The 25,512-nt window shown below is 55.6% G+C and overlaps 1 protein-coding gene and 1 long non-coding RNA gene across 5 annotated transcripts in view; one reads left to right on the forward strand and one right to left on the reverse strand.

Annotated features, from left to right (window-relative positions):
- LOC143833606 (uncharacterized) overlaps positions 1–25,512 on the forward strand; it is a 34,161-nt gene that overhangs the window by 8,236 nt on the left and 413 nt on the right. Inside the window, exons 1-3 of one of the 3 annotated variants that reach the window (XR_013229669.1) lie at positions 10,730–10,911; positions 13,532–13,623; positions 19,055–20,190. This is a non-coding gene — a long non-coding RNA (uncharacterized LOC143833606). Of the gene's footprint in view, positions 1–10,729; positions 10,912–13,531; positions 13,624–19,054; positions 20,191–25,512 lie in introns of those variants that run through there. The other 2 variants (XR_013229670.1, XR_013229668.1) reach the window with 2 other exon arrangements.
- The window catches only part of PLXNA3 (plexin A3), a 101,887-nt gene continuing 99,117 nt past the window's right edge, over positions 22,743–25,512 (reverse strand). For both annotated transcript variants that reach the window (XM_077329627.1, XM_077329628.1), the window contains one exon: positions 22,743–23,853. In XM_077329627.1, coding sequence (XP_077185742.1) covers positions 23,758–23,853 — 96 coding nt within the window. In that variant the 3' untranslated portion in view covers positions 22,743–23,757. The remainder of the gene's footprint in view (positions 23,854–25,512) is intronic.

Genomic DNA, 25,512 nt, shown 5'->3' on the forward strand with positions numbered 1-25,512 from the left:
GAATTCCAGGGGATCCCCAGGCCCCACCTGGAGGCTGGCATCCCTGACCCTCAGTGGGGTCCAAGGCCACAGAGTCCCCCCTCCCAAGCAGCCCTTTCCTCCAGGGGAACTGATCTCTGCAGCCTGGAGAGGAGCTGGAATTCCAGGGGATCCCCAGGCCCCACCTGGAGGCTGGCATCCCTGACCCTCCGTGGGGTCCAAGGCCACAGAGTCCCCCTCCCAAGCAGCCCTTTCCTCCAGGGGAACTGATCTCTGCAGTCTGGAGAGGAGCTGAAATTCCGGGGGATCCCCAGGCCCCACCTGGAGGCTGGCATCCCTGACCCTCAGTGGGGTCCAAGGCCACAGAGTCCCCCATCCCAAGCAGCCCTTTCCTGCAGGGGAACTGATCTCTGCAGTCTGAAGAGGACCTGGAATTCCGGGGATCCCCAGGCCCCACCTGGAGGCTGGCATCCCTGACCCTCAGTGGGGTCCAAGGCCACAGAGTCCCCCCTCCCAAGCAGCCCTTTCCTCCAGGGGAACTGATCTCTGCAGTCTGGAGAGGAGCTGGAATTCCAGGGCATCCCCAGGCCCCACCTGGAGGCTGGCATCCCTGACCCTCCGTGGGGTCCAAGGCCACAGAGTCCCCCTCCCAAGCAGCCCTTTCCTCCAGGGGAACTGATCTCTGCAGTCTGGAGAGGAGCTGAAATTCCGGGCGATCCCCAGGCCCCACCTGGAGGCTGGCATCCCTGACCCTCAGTGGGGTCCAAGGCCACAGAGTCCCCCCTCCCAAGCAGCCCTTTCTCCAGGGGAACTGATCTCTGCAGTCTGAAGAGGAGCTGGAATTCCAGGCGATCCCCAGGCCCCACCTGGAGGCTGGCATCCCTGACCCTCAGTGGGGTCCAAGGCCACAGAGTCCCCCCTCCCAAGCAGCCCTTTCTCCAGGGGAACTGATCTCTGCAGTCTGAAGAGGAGCTGGAATTCCAGGCGATCCCCAGGCCCCACCTGGAGGCTGGCATCCCTGACCCTCAGTGGGGTCCAAGGCCACAGAGTCCCCCCTCCCAAGCAGCCCTTTCCTCCAGGGGAACTGATCTCTGCAGTCTGAAGAGGAGCTGGAATTCCAGGCGATCCCGAGGCCCCACCTGGAGGCTGGCATCCCTGACCCTCAGTGGGGTCCAAGGCCACAGAGTCCCCCTCCCAAGCAGCCCTATCCTCCAGGGGAGCTGATCTCTGCAGTCTGGAGAGGAGCTGGAATTCCGGGGGATCCCCAGGCCCCACCTGGAGGCTGGCATCCCTGAACCTCCGTGGGGTCCAAGGCCACAGACTCCCCCCTCCCAAGCAGCCCTTCCTCCAGGGGAACTGATCTCTGCAGTCTGGGGAGGAGCTGGAATTCCGGGGGATCCCCAGGCCCCACCTGGAGGCTGGCATCCCTGAACCTCCGTGGGGTCCAAGGCCACAGAGTCCCCCCTCCCAAGCAGCCCTTTCCTCCAGTGGAACTGATCTCTGCAGTCTGGAGAGGAGCTGGAATTCCAGGGGATCCGCAGGCCCCACCTGGAGGCTGGCATCCCTGACCCTCAGTGGGGTCCAAGGCCACAGAGTCCCCCCTCCCAAGCAGCCCTTTCCTCCAGGGGAACTGATCTCTGCAGTCTGGAGAGGAGCTGGAATTCCAGGGGATCCCCAGGCCCCACCTGGAGGCTGGCATCCCTGACCCCCAGTGGGGTCCAAGGCCACAGAGTCCCCCCTCCCAAGCAGCCCTTTCCTCCAGGGGAACTGATCTCTGCAGTCTGGGGAGGAGCTGGAATTCCAGGGGATCCCCAGGCCCCACCTGGAGGCTGGCATCCCTGACCCTCAGTGGGGTCCAAGGCCACAGACTCCCCCTCCCAAGCAGCCCTATCCTCCAGGGGAGCTGATCTCTGCAGTCTGGAGAGGAGCTGGAATTCCAGGCGATCCCCAGGCCCCACCTGGAGGCTGGCATCCCTGACCCTCAGTGGGGTCCAAGGCCACAGAGTCCCCCTCCCAAGCAGCCCTATCCTCCAGGGGAGCTGATCTCTGCAGTCTGGAGAGGAGCTGGAATTCCGGGGGATCCCCAGGCCCCACCTGGAGGCTGGCATCCCTGAACCTCCGTGGGGTCCAAGGCCACAGACTCCCCCCTCCCAAGCCGCCCTTCTCTCCAGGGGAACTGATCTCTGCAGTCTGGAGAGGAGCTGGAATTCCAGGGGATCCCAAGGCCCCACCTGGAGGCTGGCATCCCTGAACCTCCGTGGGGTCCAAGGCCACAGACTCCCCCCTCCCAAGCAGCCCTTTTCTCCAGGGGAGCTGATCTCTGCAGTCGGGAGAGGAGCTGGAATTCCGGGGGATCCCCAGGCCCCACCTGGAGGCTGGCATCCCTGACCCTCCGTGGGGTCCAAGGCCACAGACTCCCCCCTCCCAAGCAGCCCTTCCTCCAGGGGAACTGATCTCTGCAGTCTGGGGAGGAGCTGGAATTCCGGGGGATCCCCAGGCCCCACCTGGAGGCTGGCATCCCTGAACCTCCGTGGGGTCCAAGGCCACAGAGTCCCCCCTCCCAAGCAGCCCTTTCCTCCAGTGGAACTGATCTCTGCAGTCTGGAGAGGAGCTGGAATTCCAGGGGATCCCCAGGCCCCACCTGGAGGCTGGCATCCCTGACCCTCAGTGGGGTCCAAGGCCACAGAGTCCCCCCTCCCAAGCAGCCCTTTCCTCCAGGGGAACTGATCTCTGCAGTCTGGAGAGGAGCTGGAATTCCAGGGGATCCCCAGGCCCCACCTGGAGGCTGGCATCCCTGACCCCCAGTGGGGTCCAAGGCCACAGAGTCCCCCCTCCCAAGCAGCCCTTTCCTCCAGGGGAACTGATCTCTGCAGTCTGGGGAGGAGCTGGAATTCCAGGGGATCCCCAGGCCCCACCTGGAGGCTGGCATCCCTGACCCCCAGTGGGGTCCAAGGCCACAGAGTCCCCCCTCCCAAGCAGCCCTTTCCTCCAGGGGAACTGAGCCCTGCAGTCTGGGGAGGAGCTGGAATTCCAGGGGATCCCCAGGCCCCACCTGGAGGCTGGCATCCCTGACCCTCAGTGGGGTCCCAGGCCACAGAGTCCCCCTCCCAAGCAGCCCTTTTCTCCAGGGGAACTGATCTCTGCAGTCTGGGGAGGAGCTGGAATTCCAGGGGATCCCCAGGCCCCACCTGGAGGCTGGCATCCCGGACCCTCAGTGGGGTCCCAGGCCACAGAGTCCCCCTCCCAAGCAGCCCTTTTCTCCAGGGGAACTGATCTCTGCAGTCTGGAGAGGAGCTGGAATTCCAGGGGATCCCCAGGCCCCACCTGGGGGCTGGCATCCCTGACCCTCAGTGGGGTCCAAGGCCACAGAGTCCCCCCTCCCAAGCAGCCCTTTCCTCCAGGGGAACTGATCTCTGCAGTCTGGAGAGGAGCTGGAATTCCAGGGGATCCCCAGGCCTCACCTGGGGGCTGGCATCCCTGACCCCCAGTGGGGTCCAAGGCCACAGAGTCCCCCCTCCCAAGCAGCCCTTTCCTCCAGGGGAACTGAGCTCTTCAGTCTGGGGAGGAGCTGGAATTCCAGGGGATCCCCAGGCCCCACCTGGAGGCTGGCATCCCTGACCCTCAGTGGGGTCCCAGGCCACAGAGTCCCCCTCCCAAGCAGCCCTTTTCTCCAGGGGAACTGATCTCTGCAGTCTGGGGAGGAGCTGGAATTCCAGGGGATCCCCAGGCCCCACCTGGAGGCTGGCATCCCTGACCCTCAGTGGGGTCCCAGGCCACAGAGTCCCCCTCCCAAGCAGCCCTTTTCTCCAGGGGAACTGATCTCTGCAGTCTGGGGAGGAGCTGGAATTCCAGGGGATCCCCAGGCCCCACCTGAAGGCTGGCATCCCTGACCCTCAGTGGGGTCCCAGGCCACAGAGTCCCCCCTCCCAAGCAGCCCTTTCCTCCAGGGGAACTGATCTCTGCAGTCTGGGGAGGAGCTGGAATTCCAGGGGAATCCCAGGCCCCACCTGGAGGCTGGCATCCCTGACCCTCAGTGGGGTCCAAGGCCACAGAGTCCCCCTCCCAAGCAGCCCTTTTCTCCAGGGGAACTGATCTCTGCAGTCTGGAGAGGAGCTGGAATTCCAGGGGATCCCCAGGCCCCACCTGGAGGCTGGCATCCCTGACCCTCAATGGGGTCCAAGGCCACAGAGTCCCCCCTCCCAAGCAGCCCTTTCCTCCAGGGGAACTGAGCTCTGCAGTCTGGAGAGGAGATGGAATTCCAGGGGATCCCCAGGCCCCACCTGGAGGCTGGCATCCCTGACCCTCAGTGGGGTCCAAGGCCCCAGAGTCCCCCCTCCCAAGCAGCCCTTTTCTCCAGGGGAACTGATCTCTGCAGTCTGGAGAGGGGCTGGAATTCCAGGGGATCCCCAGGCCCCACCTGGAGGCTGGCATCCCTGACCCTCAGTGGGGTCCAAGGCCCCAGAGTCCCCCCTCCCAAGCAGCCCTTTTCTCCAGGGGAACTGATCTCTGCAGTCTGGAGAGGGGCTGGAATTCCAGGGGATCCCCAGGCCCCACCTGGAGGCTGGCATCCCTGACCCTCAGTGGGGCCCAAGGCCACAGAGTCCCCCCTCCCAAGCAGCCCTTTCCTCCAGGGGAACTGATCTCTGCAGTCTGGAGAGGAGCTGGAATTCCAGGGGATCCCCAGGCCCCACCTGGAGGCTGGCATCCCTGACCCTCAGTGGGGCCCAAGGCCACAGAGTCCCCCCTCCCAAGCAGCCCTTTCCTCCAGGGGAACTGGTCTCTGCAGTCTGGAGAGGAGCTGGAATTCCAGGGGATCCCCAGGCCCCACCTGGAGGCTGGCATCCCTGACCCTCAGTGGGGTCCAAGGCCACAGAGTCCCCCCTCCCAAGCAGCCCTTTCCTCCAGGGGAACTGAGTTCTGCAATCTGGAGAGGAGCTGGAATTCCAGGGGATCTCCAGGCCCCACCTGGAGGCTCACAAAGTTAATATCCTCTTCAAACGCTTGTTAAAAAGCAGATATATTTACTAGAATATCGAGGTTTTCTGCCCAATGAGGACCCATTGTTCTGCTCTCCTCCATTTTTTCCTCATTACAACCCTGTGAAGTAGGTCAGCCTGAAAGCATACAACAGGCCCATGGTCACCCAGCAAACGTTGACGGCAAAATGGGGATTCGAAGCTGGGTCTCCAAGTTGTAACCACTACACTGCACTATCTGTCCGAAACAGAACAGAACCTGACAGAGACGGTTGAGTTCCTGTTTAGGCAAAGGGACACTGACAGACATTTCCCGCCTGTTTCCTTCTGGACCCCTAAAGATAATATTCTCCAGAGCTGTCCAGGTTGTGCTCAGGCAAACCCATTTTCAAATCCCTCTGTGCGTGTTTCTAGGACTATCAGCCTAACTTGAAAGGTTGCTGTTGATAATAAGATGGAGGGAAACCATATATGTTGTGTTGGGCTCCTTGAAGCTTAGAATTTTAGAACCATAGAATCATAGAGTTGGAAGGGACCTCCTGGGTCATCTAGTCCAACCCCCTGCACCAGGCAGGACACACCACCCTCTTGCTCCTCCACTGTCACCTGCCACCCCCTTGAACCTTCACAGAATCAGCCTCTCCGTCAGATGTTGTATTTGTAAAAATACAACATTTTTATATGGGACTACTGATGTTTGAAGATTTCAGCCTCTCTGCCCTGTTGTTGGCCCTCCAGAGGAATTGGTTGGCCACTGTGTGAGGCAGGATGCTGGACTAGATGGACCCCTGGTCTGACCCAGCAGGGCTCTCCTGATGTTCTTATGTTAAAGCTTCCAAACTTTGTAAAAATTTCATTCAGTCAAATCCAAAATGAAGATGAAGAAGAGTTGGTTCTTATACACTACTTTTCTCTACCAGGAGTCTCCAAGCGGCTTACAGTCGCCTTCCCTTTCCTCTCCCCACAACAGACACCCTGTGAGGTGGGTGAGGCTGAGAGAGCCCTGATATCCCTGCTCAGTCAGAACAGCTCTATCAGTGCTGTGACTAGCCCAAGGTCACCCAGCTGGCTGCATGTGGGGGAGCAGGGAATTGAACCCGGCTTGCACAAATTAGAAGTCTGCACTCCTAACCACGACACCAAACTAGCTCAGGAATTCCAATCAGATAACTGACAGAATTATTAAGAAGATCCTTCAGATATCTTCTTAGCTGACAGAATTACCATGAATTCCCCTTGGGTATCTTCTCATCTGACTGAATTCTGCAAATCAATCCATGGCCAACAGCTAGCCACATTGTGATCCTTTTGCCTTTCCTTCCCAGTTTGGTGTAGTGGTTAGGAGTGCGGACTTCTAATCTGGCATGCCAGGTTTGATTCTGCGCTCCCCCACATGCAACCAGCTGGGTGACCTTGGGCTAGTCACAGCACTGATAAAACTGTTCTGATCCGGAAGTGATATCAGAGCTCTCTCAGCCTCTCCTCCCTCACAGGGTGTCTGTTATGGAGAGAGGAAAGGGAAGGGGATTGTAAACTGCTTTGAGACTCTTTCGGGTAGAGAAAAGCGGCATCTAAGAACCAGCTCTTCTTCTTCAGTAATATCAGGGCTCTCTCAGCCTCACCCACCTGACAGGGTGTCTGTTATGGGGAGAGGAAAGGGAAGGCGAATGTAAGCCGCTTTGAGACTCCTTTGGGTAGAGAAAAGCGGCATCTAAGAACCAACTCTTCTTCTTCTTCAGTAATCTCTGGGCTCTCTCAGCCTCACCCACCTCACAGGGTGTCTGTTGTGGGGAGAGGAAAGGGAAGGGGACTGTAAGCTGCTTTGAGCCTCCTTCGGGTAGGGAAAAGTGGCATATAAGAACCAACTCTTCTTCTTCTTCTTTATCGCCGGCCTGTGGCCCCAGAACCAAGCATCAGGCTCCTTCTCTGGGCTTGACCTCCAGGGTCGTGCTCCCAAAACAGCTCCATCTTATTTCAGACGCCAGCAAGTCTTCGCACCCTTGAGCAAATCATCCGTGCCTTTGTGCCAGAGGAGTTCCCCCTACAACCGACGTCTCCGGGGGTCTGAGGGGAGGGACGTTCCCCGTGTCGCTCCGCTCCGAAAGGGTGTTGACGTGAGAGGGAAGTGTGAACAGGAAATACAGCACGGCCGCTGACATATGTGCAGAGAGATGTTAGGAGGACCCATTTCCATATGTGAAAAGGAGGCAGGCCAGCTTTGGGTCACGATGATTCGGCAAGGCGAACAACAACAACAACAAAAAAACGGCCAGGAAGGAAAACAGATTTTGCCTGCTCTGTCCTGCTCCTGGCTGGACTCCTCAGGTGGACCCTGGAACAGAGGAATAAACTCAAGAGGCCTCAAGCAGAACATCTGGCTGGCAACAGTCACGTTCTTCTCTCTGTTCGCTGCCCATTCCCTCTTGCAATTCCTTTTCCGCTCTGCGGCTTCCCTCGCCTTTTCACCTCACGCGTATTGGACGGCTCCCAACACGCCTCTTCAAAACACACCTGCTTCCCTTGGCCATCTGCCCTCATCGGGCCCTTTTTTGGAGGCCCTCACATCTTCTGTGATGGCCATTCGCAACCTTTTCGATATGGTTATCCCTGAGTCCAGGTTTTCTTGGTGGGGTGACCCATCCGGGCCTAGCCCAGGTCTTTTTGGGCACCGTAGGCAAGCTAGGATCTTGGCACAGAGCAGTTCTGTCAGAGCTCTCTCAGCCTCCCCTCCCTCACAGGGTGTCTGTTGTGGGGAGAGGAAAGGGAAGGCGATTGGAAGCTGCTTTGAGACTCCTTCGGGTAGAGAAAAGCGGCATATAAGAATCAACTCTTTGTCTTCTATTTCTGAAATTCCAATGATTCTGCAAAATGTACTTACTCAGTCACTGAGAGCCAAAAGTATCCAGCTGACCTTAGGTTCTACCTGTAACAGAGGTAGGTTTTCACTATGCTGACCTCCCCCTCACTAAAAATACAGGCACCAAAGGTCTGCTGGATATTTTGCAGTCTCAGGTACTCGTAGTGACTAAGAACATCATTAGGGTAGCATCCATCCTAAGTTGTACCATCCTACAGCTGCTTATAGGTTTAGGAGTTGTTACTCTACAGTTAAACCATGAAGAAATTCATTAGGATGTGAATATTATCTTGCAGCCTCTTAGGACTTGTGCAGGAAATCCACTGAGGGAGCGTTCACAAGCAAAACGCAGGATTAACGGATTCCTATTTTGGATTTGGGATCTCCAGGGGCATTCCTACTGTTTCTTGACGTCTTTATAGCATTACCACGATCTGTTTGTGCTTTCAAAGCATTAGCTGAAGGATTTCTCCATGTGGGGCCATGGCTTTAACCTCCAGGCAGGGCCTGGAGATCTGGAATTACCCCTGATCTCTAGAGCAGGGGTAGTCAACCTATGGCCTTCCAGCTGTCCATGGACTACAATTCCCATGAGCCCCTGCCGCAAACGCTTTGTGGGTGGGTTCAGTAAAGAGAGAGGTTCAAGGGATGGAGGAAATGAGAAACGCCATATCTTCTGAAATGCTGCGCTCTATGCCAGGGGTAGTCAACCTGTGGTCCTCCAGATGTCCGTGGACTGCAATTCCCATGAGCCCCTGCCAGCAAACGCTGGCAGGGGCTCATGGGAATTGTAGTCCATGGACATCTGGAGGACCACAGGTTGACTAGCCCTGTCTTCGACCATAGTGCAGAGGTGTCCAAATTGTGGCTCTCCAGATGTCCATGGACTACAATTCCCATGAGATTCTCATGGGAATTATAATCCATGGACATCTGGAGGACTACAGGTTGACTACCCCTGCTCTAGATGACAGTCTTCCGGGAAGCTTTGGAGGGTGGACTATTTTGCTTTAAACTTTGCCAAGCCACCCCCCCCCCAACCTTCTCTCTTCCCAAACTCCACAAATCACCGGGAATTTCCCAACCTGGGCAGCTTTAGGGATGCACCATAACCTCCCCTCCCCATGGGTTTATAATTCTAGGCTACTTGCTCCGCGGGAAGGCCGGAAGCAACGGCAGCATCTCGGCTTTGGCAAAGGCGAACTCCTGTTGGCCTGCAGTGTGCATTTCAGAATTTTCCTTTTTGCTTGCGTTGCATTTTTCTCTTGCTGCTGGATACAGGGAGCAAGCCACACGCCTCAGCAGCACTGCCAGCGCCAGCTCACAGGGTCTGGGAAACAAAGGTGATAGGATAGTGGTCTTCAAGCACATGAATGGCTGTCGCGTAGAGCAGGGGTAGTCAACCTGTGGTCCTCCAGAGGTCCATGGACTACAATTCCCATGGGCCCCTGCCAGCATTTGCTGGCAGGGGCTTATGGGAATTGTAGTCCATGGACTTCTGGAGGACCACAGGTTGACTACCTCTGACGTAGAGGATGGAGCAGAGTTGTTGGGACAGAGGGACAGACCAGAGCCAATGGGATGAAATTAATCCAAAGGAAATTCCGTCTCAACATCCGGAAGAAGTTCCTGACAGTCACAGCGGTTCCTCAGTGGAACAGGCTTCCTCGGGAGGTGGTGGGTTCTCCATTTTTGGAAGTTTTTAAGCAGAGGCTGGAGAGGCCTCTGACGGAGAGGCTGATTCTGTGAGCTTAGGAAGATTGTGAGTGGGTGGGCAGAAGGCATTGTGTTGGTGCTTGGCTCTTGGGGCCCTTTCTTGCATGCCCAGCGAAATGCCCATGGCCACTTTGGGAGCAGGAAGAGAAATTTCTGCCAGGCCAGACTGGCCAGGGATTCTGTTTTTTTTGGGGGGGGGGCATCATCTGGGCATGAAATTGGGGTCACCGTGGGTGGGCAAGTAGTTGTGAGTTTCCTGCATTCTCCCAGGGGTTAGACTAGATGACCTTGGATATCCCTTCTGACTCTGTGATTCTATGACTTTTCCCTGTGTGAATTCTTTTTTTTGTTTGTTTTTGATCCGCTTTTACTAACTAGCGTTACTGCAAGGAAAGTGTTGAGGGCACATGCAGGGGACTATAAACCACCAACCGACCGATCCTTTTCAGCAGAAATGCTGGGATTGAAGCCAGGACCTTCTGCATGTGAAAGCAGGTGCTCTCCCTTGGGCTGCCACCCTCCAGCCACTGGCTGGAGATCTCCCAGAATTCCAACTGATCTCCAGCCAGGAGAACAGGGTCTCCTGGAGAAAATTGCCACCTTGGAGTGTGTGTGAATTCTATGGCATTAGACCAGGGGTGCTGTGCCAGGGACTCATGGGAACTGTAGTCCATGGGTATATGGAGAACCACACTTTGCCCAGTCCTATGTTAGATCCTGCTGAAGTAAGGGCAGGGGAACCCCAATCCTGACTCCTCTCCCTTCTCCCCAGTTGTGTGTTCAAGACCAGAGTGAGATTGGGGGGGGGGGAGAGAAGAAGAGAAACAGCCAGGGAAACACATAGGAACAGATCCAGGGAGTGCAGCGTAGACCACGGGGAACAGCCCCACGGCCCCCCTTTCCTAGGGCCCCCATCCGCAGCTGAGATTACTGCAGCTTCCTCGCGGAGGGCCTGGCCTCCTCGGTCTCTAATCGACGCCCGGTAAAAGGACAGTAATATGCCATAATATTAACACATGCTTCCACTCTGTAAACCGCCAAGAGAGCTTCCCCCCCCATCCCCGTTGAAAAAGCAGCGATTAAACAGATTAAAAACAAATAAACAGAGCGGCAATCCCGACACTCCGGCTGCCCCCGCAGTAACCGCTTCCAGATGACTTCTGGCCTTCCAGCGGCCGCCCTTTTCGGTTCGCACTTGCCAAGTTCTCTTCCCCGCCCTGCTCAGGCCGGAGAGGGCCTGCCTTCGGTTTGTCCATCTCACTGCGGGGTGGCGCTTGATTGTTCCAGGCCAGGCCTGCTTGTGCAGCATCCAAAGCTACTTGCTGGCGCGGAATTGGATTCCCTACCGGGTGTGGGACCTGGGCCCGCGGAGTTGCGGGAGAGGTAATTTGAATCCTTGAAAGGTCTGGATTGCTACTTGCGGGCCAGAGAAGGCGGCTGGTTTTCCACTCAGGACCCAGTTTGAGGCTTGTCCGGAAAGAGAAAAATGCTAGCAATGTCGGACGAGGTTTCAACGGGTGGCACATTTTAACCCACTCCTCCGGTAGGAATTGGATTTCTGTCCTACGGCTTACCTTCAGTCGTGCAGGTTTGAGTGGGCGGCCGTGTTGGGCTGAAGCAGCAGGACAAATTTGGAGGCCAGGGGCACCTTTGAGACGAACGAGGCTTTATCCAGGCTTTTGTGGGCACGCTCCCTTCCTCAGATGCAACGTCGTGGAATGGAAGCAATCAGTTCAGACTCATAGGCAAAGTGTGAGAGTGAATTAACATGATGAAAATGGGTGAGAAATCCCAGAGATAAACAGGAGAAAAACAGCAATTTGAATTTGTTTGTGTTCACTTGAGATTGAATTTAAACAGAGGCTGGAGAGCGATCGGACAGGGAGGCTTGATTCTGTGAAGGTTCAAGGGGGTGGCAGGTGACAGGGTGAGCGATAGGGTTGGGAGTGTCCTGAATAGTGCAGGGGTTGGACTAGATGACCCAGGAGGTCCCTTCCAGCTCTAGGATTCTATGATTCTAAATTCCGTCTCAACATCTGGAAGAAGTTCCTGAAAGTGAGAGTGGTTCCTCAGTGGAACAGGCTTCCTCGGGAGGTGGTGAGTTCTCCACCTTTGGAGATTTTTAAGCAGAGGCTGGAGAGCCATCTGACGGAGAGGCTGATTCTGTGAAGGCTCAAGGGGGTGGCAGGTGACAGAGGGTGAGCGAGAGGGTTGTGAGTGTCCCGCATAGTGCAGGGGGTTGGACTAGATGACCCAGGAGGTCCCTTCCAACTCTATGATTCTATGAATTGCATGGGAGACATTGTGTGTACATTAAGAGAATAATGAACATAAATATCTATAAAACTAGTAGTAAAGCCCGCTGAGACAAAAATTCAGCGGGTGCTAATGGCCTGGGGAGCGTTTTTCCTCCCCTCCACGATCTTCAAAAATGCTCCCCAGAGCCCGGGGAAGGCGCTGGGTGGCTCAGCGAGCCGGCCAGCGGCCTCCCCGGGCTCTGGGGAGCTGTTGTCGGGTAGAGGGCGGGGGCCAGCGAGCGTACCTTTGCTCTCGGTGGCCAGCAGTGTAATAGCCGCCGTGGAGCGAAGGTAAGCTCTGGTGAGGGGTGGGGCTGGTTGGGAGGCACTTTGCACCCCCCAGTTGGTTGTAGTCCGGGCTAACAACCAATCACGGCTGCTGATTGGCAGTTTGGGGCCCTCCCGATTGGGCCCTCCACTTGTCAGTCCAGGGGAAGGGGCCTATCAGCACCCTTCCTCATCCCGGACAGGGCCTGCCCTTGGGGCCCTTACTGTTTTATTTCTTCCGCTCCACGAGGAGCGGTTAAAGATGATTGCTTCTATTCCATGACATGGCATCGGAGGAAGGGTGCGTGCACCCGAAAGCTCATTCTTTGAATTAAACTTTGCTGGTCTTAAAGGTGCCCCTGGACTTTAAATTTGATCTTCAGTCACACAGTGACCATCCTTCTGGCATGGTGGCAGGTTGCCTCGAGTTGGGAAATACCTGGAGACGGGAGGTGGAGCCAGGAGTGGGCAGGATCTTGGGCGGAGTATAAGGTGATGCAGTCCCTCCCTCCCTCCTAAGCAGCCCTTTTCTCTAGGGCAACTGATCTCTGTTGGCTGGAGAAGAGCTATACTTCTGGGGCAGTGGTGGGCAGATTGTGGCTGTCCATGGACTACAATTCCCATAAGCCCCTTTCAGGGCCACAATTTGCCCATTCCTGTTGTGGTGGATAGCTAGGCCCCATCTGTGGACTGGCATCCCTATGCCCTGCCAATCAAATCTCCAACAGCTAATCAGGAGCCTTGTTGGGCAGAAGACTCTACCTAGCCCCACCTACTTTCTTCACATCCTTGAGCATCAGGAAAGGCGTTAGCTGGTGCCCACGGGCCCCACATTGGGGACCCCTGCCTTACCCACTTCTCCTTCCGCAAGCTGTATATGAACAAGACGCAACACCCTCCCCTCCCTCCTCTCTCTGCCTCCCCCCCCCAGCCCCTCCCCCCCGGCCTTTTCTTTATTTAATTCTGAGATCATTGCTAACTCTCCGCCGGCTCAGAATTTATATCTTGGCCCTTTTCTCTCCCTGGACTTTTTGAGACAGAAACAATAAAATTTCATTTACGAGGCCATTAGCGGCGGCTGGCGGGTGAAATCACCGACTTGGGGAGGGGGGGGGGAGGGAGTGTGGCTGTGACAGCCCCCGGGTGGGATTGATGCCTCGCCCTCCCCCTTCCCCATTTCCCCCCCCCCTGCTTTTGATAAAATGTTGTGTGACTCGACCAACCCATAATGGACACCAATAGCGGGCGATAGCATGAATCACACAGTGTAGCGGTTCGGGAAATCTTGTAACCATGCAGCTGGGGGGGGAGACAAGGAATTGGGGAGGGGGGAGAGAACCAGAACCGTAGGGAAAGGGCTGTTTGGAACGCTGGCCAGATTAGGGGGAAGGTTTTTGTAACTGTGTCTCCGAGGCCCTCAGTTCTGTCCTCCCCCTTAGAATGCCCACCGATTCCACCTTCTAACACCTGTCAGACCGGAGGTGATAAAACATCGCTAACTCACGCAAGATGGGAGCAAGCTGCCTTTCCGGTAGGTTTCTGGATATTTCGAAAAATTAACCGGCTGGATGCTAAACAAGAATACAGTCAAAGCAGATTTTTGCCCTCTCCCACTAGGGAATCTCATGTTTGCCAAGGCTATGAGTTGGGTTAGGATTCTCAGGGCTCCCTGGCCATCAGAGGGAGATCAGGGACAGGGTTTGACAGCCCCAGGTTGGGAAACAGCTTGAGAGGTGGGGATGGAGCCAGGGGAGGACATGGATGTCAGTGGGGTCCAAGGTCGTAGAGTCCCCCCTCCAAAGCAGCCCTTTCCTCCAGGGGAACTGATCTCTGCAGTCTGGAGAGGAGCTGGAATTCCAGGGGATCCCCAGGCCCCACCTGGAGGCTGGCATCCCTGACCCTCAGTGGGGTCCAAGGCCACAGAGTCCCCCCTCCCAAGCAGCCCTTTCCTCCAGGGGAACTGATCTCTGCAGTCTGGAGAGGAGCTGGAATTCCGGGGGATCCCCAGGCCCCACCTGGAGGCTGGCATCCCTGACCCTCAGTGGGGTCCAAGGCCACAGAGTCCCCCTCCCAAGCAGCCCTTTTCTCCAGGGGAACTGATCTCTGCAGTCTGGAGAGGAGCTGGAGTTCCAGGGGATCCCCAGGCCCCACCTGGAGGCTGGCATCCCTGACCCTCTGTGGGGTCCAAGGCCACAGAGTCCCCCCTCCCAAGCAGCCCTTTCCTCCAGGGGAACTGATCTCTGCAGTCTGGAGAGGAGCTGGAATTCCAGGGGATCCCCAGGCCCCACCTGGAGGCTGGCATCCCAGACCCTCAGTGGGGTCCTAGGCCACAGAGTCCCCCCTCCCAAGCAGCCCTTTCCTCCAGGGGAACTGATCTCTGCAGTCTGGAGAGGGGATTCCAGGGGATCCCCAGGCCCCACCTGGAGGCTGGCATCCCTGACCCTCAGTGGGGTCCAAGGCCACAGAGTCCCCCCTCCCAAGCAGCCCTTTCCTCCAGGGGAACTGATCTCTGCAGTCTGGAGAGGAGCTGGAATTCCAGGGGATCCCCAGGCCGCACCTGGAGGCTGGCATCCCTGACCCTCAGTGGGGTCCAAGGCCACAGAGTCCCCCCTCCCAAGCAGCCCTTTCCTCCAGGGGAACTGATCTCTGCAGTCTGGAGAGGAGCTGGAATTCCGGGGGATCCCCAGGCCCCACCTGGAGGCTGGCATCCCTGACCCTCAGTGGGGTCCAAGGCCACAGAGTCCCCCTCCCAAGCAGCCCTTTTCTCCAGGGGAACTGATCTCTGCAGTCTGGAGAGGAGCTGGAGTTCCAGGGGATCCCCAGGCCCCACCTGGAGGCTGGCATCCCTGACCCTCTGTGGGGTCCAAGGCCACAGAGTCCCCCCTCCCAAGCAGCCCTTTCCTCCAGGGGAACTGATCTCTGCAGTCTGGAGAGGAGCTGGAATTCCAGGGGATCCCCAGGCCCCACCTGGAGGCTGGCATCCCAGACCCTCAGTGGGGTCCTAGGCCACAGAGTCCCCCCTCCCAAGCAGCCCTTTTCTCCAGGGGAACTGATCTCTGCAGTCTGGAGAGGGGATTCCAGGGGATCCCCAGGCCCCACCTGGAGGCTGGCATCCCTGACCCTCAGTGGGGTCCAAGGCCACAGAGTCCCCCCTCCCAAGCAGCCCTTTCCTCCAGGGGAACTGATCTCTGCAGTCTGGAGAGGAGCTGGAATTCCAGGGGATCCCCAGGCCGCACCTGGAGGCTGGCATCCCTGACCCTCAGTGGGGTCCAAGGCCACAGAGTCCCCCCTCCCAAGCAGCCCTTTCCTCCAGGGGAACTGATCTCTGCAGTCTGGAGAGGAGCTGGAATTCCAGGGGATCCCCAGGCCCCACCTGGAGGCTGGCATCCTCGAACCTCAGCAGGGTCCAAGGCAAACAGATTGCTTACAGGGGCTCATGGGAATTGTAGTCCATGGGCATCTGGAGAGCCAGTTTGGCCACCCGTCCTCTTCAAACCAATGGCGCAAGGTGTTGTTTCCAATAGGACCCGGTTACGACTAGGGGTCTCAAAGCAGCCTACGATCGCCTTCCCTTCCTTTCCCCATATCCAACACCCTGTGAGGTAGGTGAGCCCTGACAGAACTGTGTTAGAGCTCTTACAGACCTGGGACTGGCCCAAGACCACCTAGCTGGCTGCTTGTGGAGGAGGAGCGGGGAATCAAACCCGGCTCTCCAGTCCAACGCTCTTAATTGCTGTAACCAGGAATGATACCAAAGCGTCCCCCTTCCAAAGCGGGCATTTTCTCCAGGGGAACTCATCTCTGTCACATGGAGGACATAGTGGGAGGTCTCCAGCCACCACCCGCAGGCCGGCAACCCCAGTGACAGCTCCCTACAGCCTGATCGGGCCCAAACATTGTGCCCATCTTGGCTCCCGTACCTGGCACCCAAGCTTTCCCTCTCAGTCCTCCAGCGGTTTCAAGGCTGGGCCACCAGCAGACTGACCATTCTGAGGAGATTCTCATCCCTAGTGAAGGAGCGTTCACCTTTCTTCTCTCTCTCTCCCCACTTCCCATCCCAGCTGCCGCCACGTGACCCCCCCCTCCCCGCAGCAGATGGAAGACCCCCGCCCCTGCCCTGCCCGCTGCCACGGTCTGCTCTAGCTGATTATTAATTATGCATTCCCCCTCTGTGGGCAAAGCAGCAGGCCCGAGGTTAATGGATGGAGGCAGCGGTGGGATTCCCTCCCTGACGCCCCACAGCCCACATAAACCATCGCTGGCGAGTAAGGTCAAGAGGAGGTTGGTGCTAAGCAGCTGGAGGAAAAGGAGGGGGGGGGGAGAAGCCAGCTTGCTATATGGCTGGGAAAGGCCTTTAGGATCACTGAGCAGCTCCCCGAAACGTGCAGAAAGAGAGCCGGGGAGCTTGGAGAAAGGATGAAAGAAACATTGCATGATGCTGCAACCTTCCCTGTTTTACCAGCTTCATTTTGGCAGGGCTTCATAAAAATATCAGAAGAGCCCTGCTGGGTCAGGCCAGCGGTCCATCTAGTCCAGCCTGCCGTCTCACACTGGGGCCAACCATGTACACTGGAGGGCCAACAACAGAGCAGAAAGGCTGAGGCCTTCTCCTGATAAGAACCTCAGAAGAGCCCTGCTGGATCAGACCACCTAGTCCAGCATCCTGTCTCACACAGTGGCTGCTCCAGCTCCTCACACCTTCCCCTGATGCTTCCCTCTGGCTCTGGGATCTGATGAGATCGGGCCAGCCTGGGCGATTCAGGCCAATGCACCTGCCTCTACAAACAGTCACGTGTTGCTGCTACCTAATATTCCACTTGGTGATTTCACATTCCTACTATTTTTAAACAGTCCAACTGGAAAAGCAGCCAGGCAGAGAAGAAAATTTGCAGGGACAGGTGAGGGAAATGGGCAGGGTGTTTGCCGTCTATGCAAGGAGAACGGGGGTCTGGAAAAGAGAGAATCTGTTTCAGAGCTGCGAAATATCCGAGTGGAGGGCCTGCTTTCTAGAGATCAGTTGGAATCCTGGGAAATCTTCAGCCCCCCCCCCCCGAAGAGATCGAATGGAATTTCAGGAAATCTCCACACTCGTAGGAGAGATCAGCTGGAATCCACCTCAGAAGAGATCAGCTGGAATCTTGGGTAATCTTGAGCCCCTGCCAGTTGAATCAGACATTCCAGGGAATGTCTAGTTGCCTCCAGGAAATCAGCTGGAAACCCACAAAATCTCCAGTCTGCCCCTGGAGAGATCACTGGAATCCAGGGAAATCTCCAGCCTCCCTGGAGAGATCAGCTGGAATCCAGGGAAATCTCCAGCCTCCACGGAGTGATCAGCTGGAATCCAGGGAAATCTCCACCCTCCGCAGAGAGATCACCTGGAATCCAGGGAACTCTCCATCCCCCATTCCCCCCCCCCATCTGGAGAGATCAGCTGGAATCCAGGGAAATCACCAGTCCCCTTAGGCTGGCTACCATTACTCAGCAGTGCCTGGAAGATGCTACTGGTCCCGTCAAGCATTCCCTCTGTGTGGGGCCAAACCCTGACACTACAATCCAAGCCCGAGAATGCTGCCCCAGTTCTGGGTAGGGGCTGGGTTTGACTCTGCCCTGAGCCAGAAAGTATCATTGACACTTGGATATAACTTCAAAGGGCTCCGATTTTGGCAGTTCTCTTGGGATTAAGGGGCTATAAGAAGATATTGGGGAAGGGGGCACCGGTCAGAGCTGGGCAGGAACTGCTGGAGCGAGAATGCACATTCTCTCAGCTCTTGAGGATCAGAGCGCAGATGAGCTGCCGCCTGGGGAGAGGCAGCGTTGGGAGAGGAGAAAACGCCCTTTCACACAAAAGGCCGTCCGGCCGAGAGAGAAACTGGCACAGACAGAGCTGGGACCGGGGCCTGAGACGGAGGGGCTGGCCAGCCTCAGCCGCTGGCTGCCAGAGCGGCAAGTTTAATAGGTCTCGGCATTTCATTTCCCTGAGTGGCCCTTCGTGGGCTGGGCTGTCAGGACTGATGGATCCAGATTCAATTAGCCAGGGAGGGAAGGGGCGTGCCAGGGTTGGCGCTCTCTCTTCCCCATCTCTCGCACGATTTTTGGCCTCTCCCCCCACCCTGGGGAGGAGGGGGGACAGGAGCGGCAGACAGCCCTGTCTCGTGCCACTCAGCGCATGGAGCAAAGAGCCCCTCTCCCATTCTTCCGCAGCTAATTGGCACTGTGCCACTTTAACCTAGAATCATAGAATCATAGAGTTGAAAGGGGCCATGCAGGCCATCTAGTCCAACCCCCTGTTCAGTGCAGGATCATAGAATCATAGAATCAGAGTTGGAAGGGGCCATACAGGCCATCTAGTCCAACCCCCTGCTCAACGCAGGATCAGCCCAGAGCATCCTAAAGCATCCAAGAAAAGTGTGTATCCAACCTTTGCTTGAAGACTGCCAGTCTTCCTTTCTGCTCAGGAGCTGGCCTGGACAGGGAGGGACCCGGGCGTCGCCTCACTCCCAAATGGCCTGTCCGGCCTGCTATTCCTTCCCCTGACTTTGCAGTGCCCCTTCAAGGCCCAAGGGTGACTACGGGCTGCTAACTTGGTTCTAATGGGGAGAAGGGAACAGCCGTTCACCTCTCATGGGTGACTCTTTCTCTCTGGCTCCTGCCTATTCATGCACCATGCTCAAATTATCTGTCTTACCCTGTGTCCCAGCACTCCTTGTTTCATACGTGTGCTTTCCCATGTCCTCCTGCTGTTTCACAGACAAAAAGGGTCGAGGGAGCCTAATTTATTTGCCTAGCCTCACACCAAGGTCCCGCAGCTGATCCCGCTACTCTCATGGCACTCTCATCCCCACTGAATAACACACTTTCCATCCAGTGGCTAAATCTACTTGTAAGGGGTCACCGCAGTAGATGAAAATGGCATCGTTTAGCAAAGCACATAATGCTTCCCTCTTTGTGTTCAATCCTGCCAGGAGTCTCCAACCTGTCTGAGCCTGCGGGCACATTTGTGGTTCTGACAGTGTGGTGGGCACAATTTCTTTTTTAAGTGTGCCACAGGAGGCGGAGCCAAGCTCAAATTGACCAAGGGGAAGATTTGCAACTCTTCAGCATTTCAGGTAGGACACCTGTGTGACACGATGCCTTTTTTGAGCTGCGCAGTCAATCAGAAACTTTTCTGGGCAGAAGTACTTGTTGGGAACTGGGGAAAGTGCTGGGAGGGACCGTTGTGCCCACGGACAACTTGTTGGGGACCCCTGATTTATGCCGTTCTCAACACTGACCTGAAAGGAAGAAGAGAGCAAGATTTCCCCTCCTTTCAAGTTAAAGGCATAGGAGAAAAATACACCAACCTATGGTAGGTTATCAGTCATTCAACACTAAATTCAGGGTGAGAAAGGGTAAGGGTATAGAGCAGGGGTAGTCAAACTGCGAATGCTGGCAGGGGCTTCTGGGAATTGTAGTCCATGGACATCTGGAGGGCCGCAGTTTGACTAACCCTGGTATAGAGGTACGGACACTGCAGGTTTGTGACTGAACTGAGGCTATCGTAGTTTGGTCACAACATGAGAAGACCCAGTGGTAAAGACAAGAACACCTGGAAAAGTTGAAGGCACAGGAAAGGAGGAAGACTCTCTAAACTCTGAGAGAGTGGAAGGGCAACATTACCCCAATTCCTCATCTCCCCAGAATGCCCCAAAGTGGGTGTGACACAAAGGTGATTTTAATCCCCTTCATTTCCACACCAGCTGACCACTGAACCAGGAGGTCACTCTGATTTGAGAGGCGGTGGGCAGCCATCTTGGACCATGTGGCTGCCGGGTGAGCTGAGGAATATGCAACAGAAACTTGCAACCTCTCAAGTAAGGGTACATTTTAGCAGAGGGACAGAAGAATGACTTCTTCGAGATTCTTTTGCTGAAATCTCTGCTGTGCTAAACGTATGCTTATAATCCTGGCTCGTCTAATAAATAAATCCTTTGTAAATTTGAAGCTGGAAGCAGTTCTCTGATCCATGTGATGCTCAGAGATGCTAGAGCAAGGGGAAACCCCCCAGAGCTAAGGAAGGGAGGCTAGGCAAGCAGCTAGTCCTCTAGGGTTGTACCCGGCAGTAAACTGTCCCCACAGATCTCACATGCTGGGCTGTGGGAGAGGCAGAGGCGAGGTTTCAGAAATGGAAAGGAAAGCTGAAAGTCTAGACCAGGGGTAGTCAAACTGCGGCCCTCCAGATGTCCATGGACTACAATTCCCAGAAGCCCCTGCCAGCAAACGCTGGCAGGGGCTCCTGGGAATTGTAGTCCATGGACATCTGGAGGGCCGCAGTTTGACTACCCCTGGTCTAGATCTTTGCAGCAGGCAGCTCTGTACAACAACCAGGTGGTGGTGGCAGCAGCTACCAAGGAAGACACCTTTAGACCCCCTCCAGGAGATGACAACCAGCCAGAGAAGATGGTGGGGCAAGATGCGATAGGCCATGCAAAGCAAAAAACAGTCCTTTTCCATTACAAATGCCCTTATTTCACAACGTCGCCATGGGTCGGAAGAGACGGCAAATGGAGGGGAAGGAAAAACAGTCCAATTTACCACAGACGGAAAGCCAAAATTCAGGACTGCTCTTGGGAAACAGATATCTCCAGAAGGTCAGAGCTGTAATTCACCCACCTTACACCTTTCTGTCGAGTACAGGTCAAAAAGAGGACTGCCCCTGTATTACGATCCCCTGAGGGGCTTTCTGTCTCCATCCGTTCTCTTCTGGCTCCCCTAGTATTCCCTACTCAGAGTTAAACCTCTGTAAGTCATAGAATCATAGAATCCTAGAGTTGGAAGGGGCCCTACAGGCCATCTAGTCCAACCCCCTGCTCAACGCAGGATCAGCCCTAAGCATCCTAAAGCATAGAATCATAGAATCATAGAGTTGGAAGGGGCCACACAGGCCATCTAGTCCAACCCCCTGCTCAACGCAGGATCAGCCCTAAGCATCCTAAAGCATAGAATCATAGAATCCTAGAGTTGGAAGGGGCCCTACAGGCCATCTAGTCCAACCCCCTGCTCAACGCAGGATCAGCCCTAAGCATCCTAAAGCATAGAATCATAGAATCATAGAGTTGGAAGGGGCCATAAAGGCCATCTAGTCCAACCCCCTGCTCAACGCAGGATCAGCCCTAAGCATCCTAAAGCAAATTCATCCTAAAGTCACATCCATGCTTAGAAGACGCAAACAATCTGCCCCCCTCCCCAGCTCTCCAGCCCCACCCCCCAGCGGCTGCTAATGAGACCCCCGATGTGCCCATGACTAATTTATAGAGCTGCCACCAGATTTTTCCCCTTTTTATCTTGTTGCTGCCTGGCCTCCTGGGCACAGCCGGCTCTCCTTGCTCCCACATCAAAACCCAACATGGGTGTGCTCCAGCTTCACCCCTCTCCCAGGCAGCCCCAAAGGCCTGCGGGAGGTCAGAATGTATTCTTCAGTACAGACCCCGGCCACATTCTTAAAAGAGTTTAAAAACTCTCAGGGCCAAAGAAAGTGCTCCAAAGTCCTCTTCCCCAGGACGAAAAGCGGAACGACTTCTCATAATTGCGAGCATGCCAAACTGAGTGCTAACTGTGCACCTTAAAATGCTGTGTATGTTCAAACCTCCCAAGGGAATGTATAGGCCCTTCAAGTGAACATCAGAAAAGCCCTGCTGGATCAGACCAGAGGTCCCTCAAGTCCAGTCTCAAGGCCAACCGGTTCCTCTAGAGCAGGGGTAGTGAAACTGCAGCCCTCCAGATGTCCATGGACTACAGTTCCCATGAGCCCCTGCCAGCAAATGCTGGCAGGGGCTCATGGGAACTGTAGTCCATGGACATTTGGAGGGCCGCAGTTTGACTATCCCTGCTCTAGTGGGCCAGCAACATGACAGACATGCCAAGGAGAAGACCTCTGCTGGATCAGACCAGTGGTCCGTGTAGTCCAGCCTCCTATCTCACACAGGGGCCAACCAGTTCCCCTGTAGGGCCAGCAACAGAGCAGAGACCGAACTAAAGCCCCGCATGGGTCTCACCTATTTCCTAAAATCAGTTAGCAGGTTCCAGGAAAGGTGTTGGGCGATGTGTTGGAGATCCCTGCAGAATTGAAAATCTTCATGGCCTTCCCCCTAAATCCAGCTGGGATTTCTTGACGGCCCAGGAAGGGTTTTCCCAAACGGGTGGGAGTTAATTATTTTTTAATATATTTTAAACATTTGTTGAACATTTAGCAGGTGAGATGACCATATTATGTTCGCGTCGACCTGGCCCACCCTCCCAAAATGGCCAGTGGTAGGACTTGAGGGGGTGGGAAGGAGAGTGTTCCCAGGGGGACATGTCCACAGCTCTGCTTCCCAACCCTATTCTGCACTTCTGGGGTTTCTTGAAGCTTAAAGCATGTTCCAGGGGTTTCTCAATGGCCCCAAAAGTTCAGAAAGGCTGTCCTGCACGAAGATCCAGCCGTTTTCCCTGGCGTAGATGCAACCCAAGACAGAAACGGGAACCCTGACATACTCAGGACTACGTACGTGATCTCAAAGTCAAACCAGGAAAGGAGAGGGGTCGGACACCCATCCTGACAGGACTTCTCTGCCATGGTCCTCCCCCCACGCCCCCGTTCTTCCCTTCCCCACTCCAGGACGTCACGAAGAATGCTTCTTTTCCCAGGCTTTTATTTAGCAAAACAAAAGTTAATTATAAAATGAACCAATAAAAAGCCCGTGCGGTCGGCAGGAACGTTTCTTCTGCCCCCTCCATCCCACCCCAAATTCCTTAGCCCCCCGATGAGGGATTCTTTTTTTGGGGAGGAGTGGGGGGAGGGGTAATCCAAATCCCTCCAGACCACAGTGCAAATATTTACATAGACTCGGAAGGATGAAAGGGTGGGGTGGGGTGGGGTGGGGGGGAGATGGGGGACCTTTTTACACTGAAATCTCTACACCCGGAGAATGGAATCATTTACAGCCAATAATCTTAATGAGATGCAATAATAAATTAGTGAGTAAGGCACTGCCCCCCCCCCGGTGAGGGTGCAACAGGTGGGGTGGGGAGGTGAGCGGGCAGGAGGGTGTCAGGTAAGGATCGGAAATATCCAGTCGCCATGGTTACCAAAACAGAACAAGGGCAAAATTCCACCAGCTACCAACATAGGAGTCGGGAATTCGGGAAGGGGCCTCATGATTGGGAAAAGAGAAGGGGGGGGGATCCACAAACATTTTGGGAGGGGGGGAGCGGTGTGGGATCTCCCTTTAGCTGCCAGCTTGAAGAGGAGGGAGGGGCGGTTCCCCGGCGGCACCCCTGACCCCCCGTGGCTCACGCCGAGATCGCCCCTCCCGGTTCAGACGCAAAGGACAGGTTATTGCTTCTGGGCTGACGGGTTGGTGGGGGAGCGTCACCCTCCTTCTGCCCGCCCCAGGGGGGGGGGGTGTTTCGGCCTCCGAAGGGCAAAGGTCGCACGTCTATCGCCTCCCCGCCACGGGACTCCGAAAGGGCCAGCCTGTCGTTGCACACAAAAGCGTATCCCTTGAATCAAGCGTGGTCTTAAAGGTGCCCCTGGGCTCCAACCTGGTTCTGGCCGGAGTCATGAGTCAGGGCTGGAGGTAGAGTCCTTCCGGGCGCGTCTGTTTGTGCCCCTCCCTGCGCCCCTCCCTCCCTCCCTTCCCCGGCACCCTCAGCTGTTCCCAGAAACCAGGGTGATGACTTGTTCCAACTTCTGCCTCAGTTTATGCTTGCGGCAGGCGACGTCCCTCTCCAGCGCCGTCAGAATCTGGCAAGGGGGCGGGAAAGCCGTCGGGAAGGGTAGGGTCCAGGAGGGGGAAAGAGAGGCGGGAGAAGGGGGGAAAAACAGGTCAAGAGGGCGGCCCAGGATCAAATTCTCAGGGGCACACAGGGAATAAGCGCTGGGTTTTAGCACGGAGAAAGGGCTGGCAGAATCAGGAAGGTGGGCCGGGGTGGTGCGTCGTCTTAAGCCAGAGACGAACAGGGCCGTTGGAAGGACGCTCACAGCGGTTCGAGAGAGGCTTGGCTTCCCGTGTTGTACAGTCGAGTTTCTCTTTTTGGCCTCTGGCTGTTGCCTCGGGCCAAAAAGGGCTTCTTTTTAAAAGCAAAATTGAAAACCTGCTGGAGCCGTTGACCCAAAGGCGGAACTGGGAGATGTTGGGAAAGGACCTCCGTTCTCCGGGAGGGGGACAAAAAATGTTGCTCGTCTCATTTTGCGCTGGGATGTTAATTAGGTTTATGGAGTGACAGGCTAAAGAGAAAGAAGGGAATTGGAGGAGGGGGGGAATGGCGGTCTCTGTTTGCTATGGGGCCTTCCCAGAATTGTTGACAACTCCTCAGCTATTGAGCGCTGGGATGCCAAAGAGAGCTGAACCTCCTAGCTTTTGCTTGGCCAACCAAGACCAATTTCTGACTGTGGGGAGATGGATCCCTGAGGTCACAGGCTCTGTGAATCGCAGCGGCGAGGGAAAAGACAACAAAATCCCCCTTCCTTTTTCTTCTATCAAGGGGAGGGGGGGCTTGCTCAACAAGAACAATTTGCATTAATATGAGATCCAGATTTGGGCAAGGCGTCCTTTTTTGGTATCCTGAAGGTTTAGGACTCTCCATTTCAGGATCTCGTTTGGCCCCTTACCTGATGATTTGGGAATGTTTCAGTAATTTCCCCCACTCCCCAACGTGGCATTAGGAGCAGGGAAGAAGAGCCAGGGAGTCTCCCTAAATATCTGTTTGGTGGTTTCAGTTACTGCCACCTTGAAAATTTGAAAGGGAGATTATTTCCTCTAGGTCAAATCCTGGCCTCCACCGATTGGACAGCTGAACAAGTAGACCTGGCCTCTCTAAAGGCCAAATTTACCGACCACGGGGAAGTATAGGTCCCCGATCTCCTATGAAAGGTAAGACCTCACCTTGGAGGGCAGGTCTGCTCGATCAGCTCTTAGCCAACTTCTCCAGTCCCTTCACGTTTTAGAGGGTCACTGTTTTATATGGGGTAAACCTGGTCTCTGCTTCGACTGTCAACTGAACAGCTGTTTTGGCAGGCAAATTCCCTCGCTCCCCGTCTTGGCTCCTTGTGCTAATCCCCAAAATGCTCCCAAAATTCTGGGAGATAAATCTTTGTTATTCCTGAAATTAAGAACATAAGGAGAGCCCTGCTGGATCAGACCAATGGTCCCTCTAGTCCAGCCTCCTGTCTCACACAGCGGCCAACCAGGTCCTCTGGAGGGCCAACAACAGGGCATGGAGGCTAAGACCTTCTCCTGATGTTGCCTCCCTGCTCTGTGACTCACAGGATTAGTGCCTCTGAATGTGGAGGTTCTGCTGTAAGCACTGGTAGACTGATCCTCCGTGAATCTATCTAATCCCCCTTTAAACCTGTGGATTCCTGTGTCCATCGCTACATTCCTTGGTCTCCAATTCCACATTT

This window comes from Paroedura picta, chromosome 3, assembly GCF_049243985.1.
Source record: "Paroedura picta isolate Pp20150507F chromosome 3, Ppicta_v3.0, whole genome shotgun sequence".
NCBI lineage: Eukaryota > Metazoa > Chordata > Lepidosauria > Squamata > Gekkonidae > Paroedura > Paroedura picta.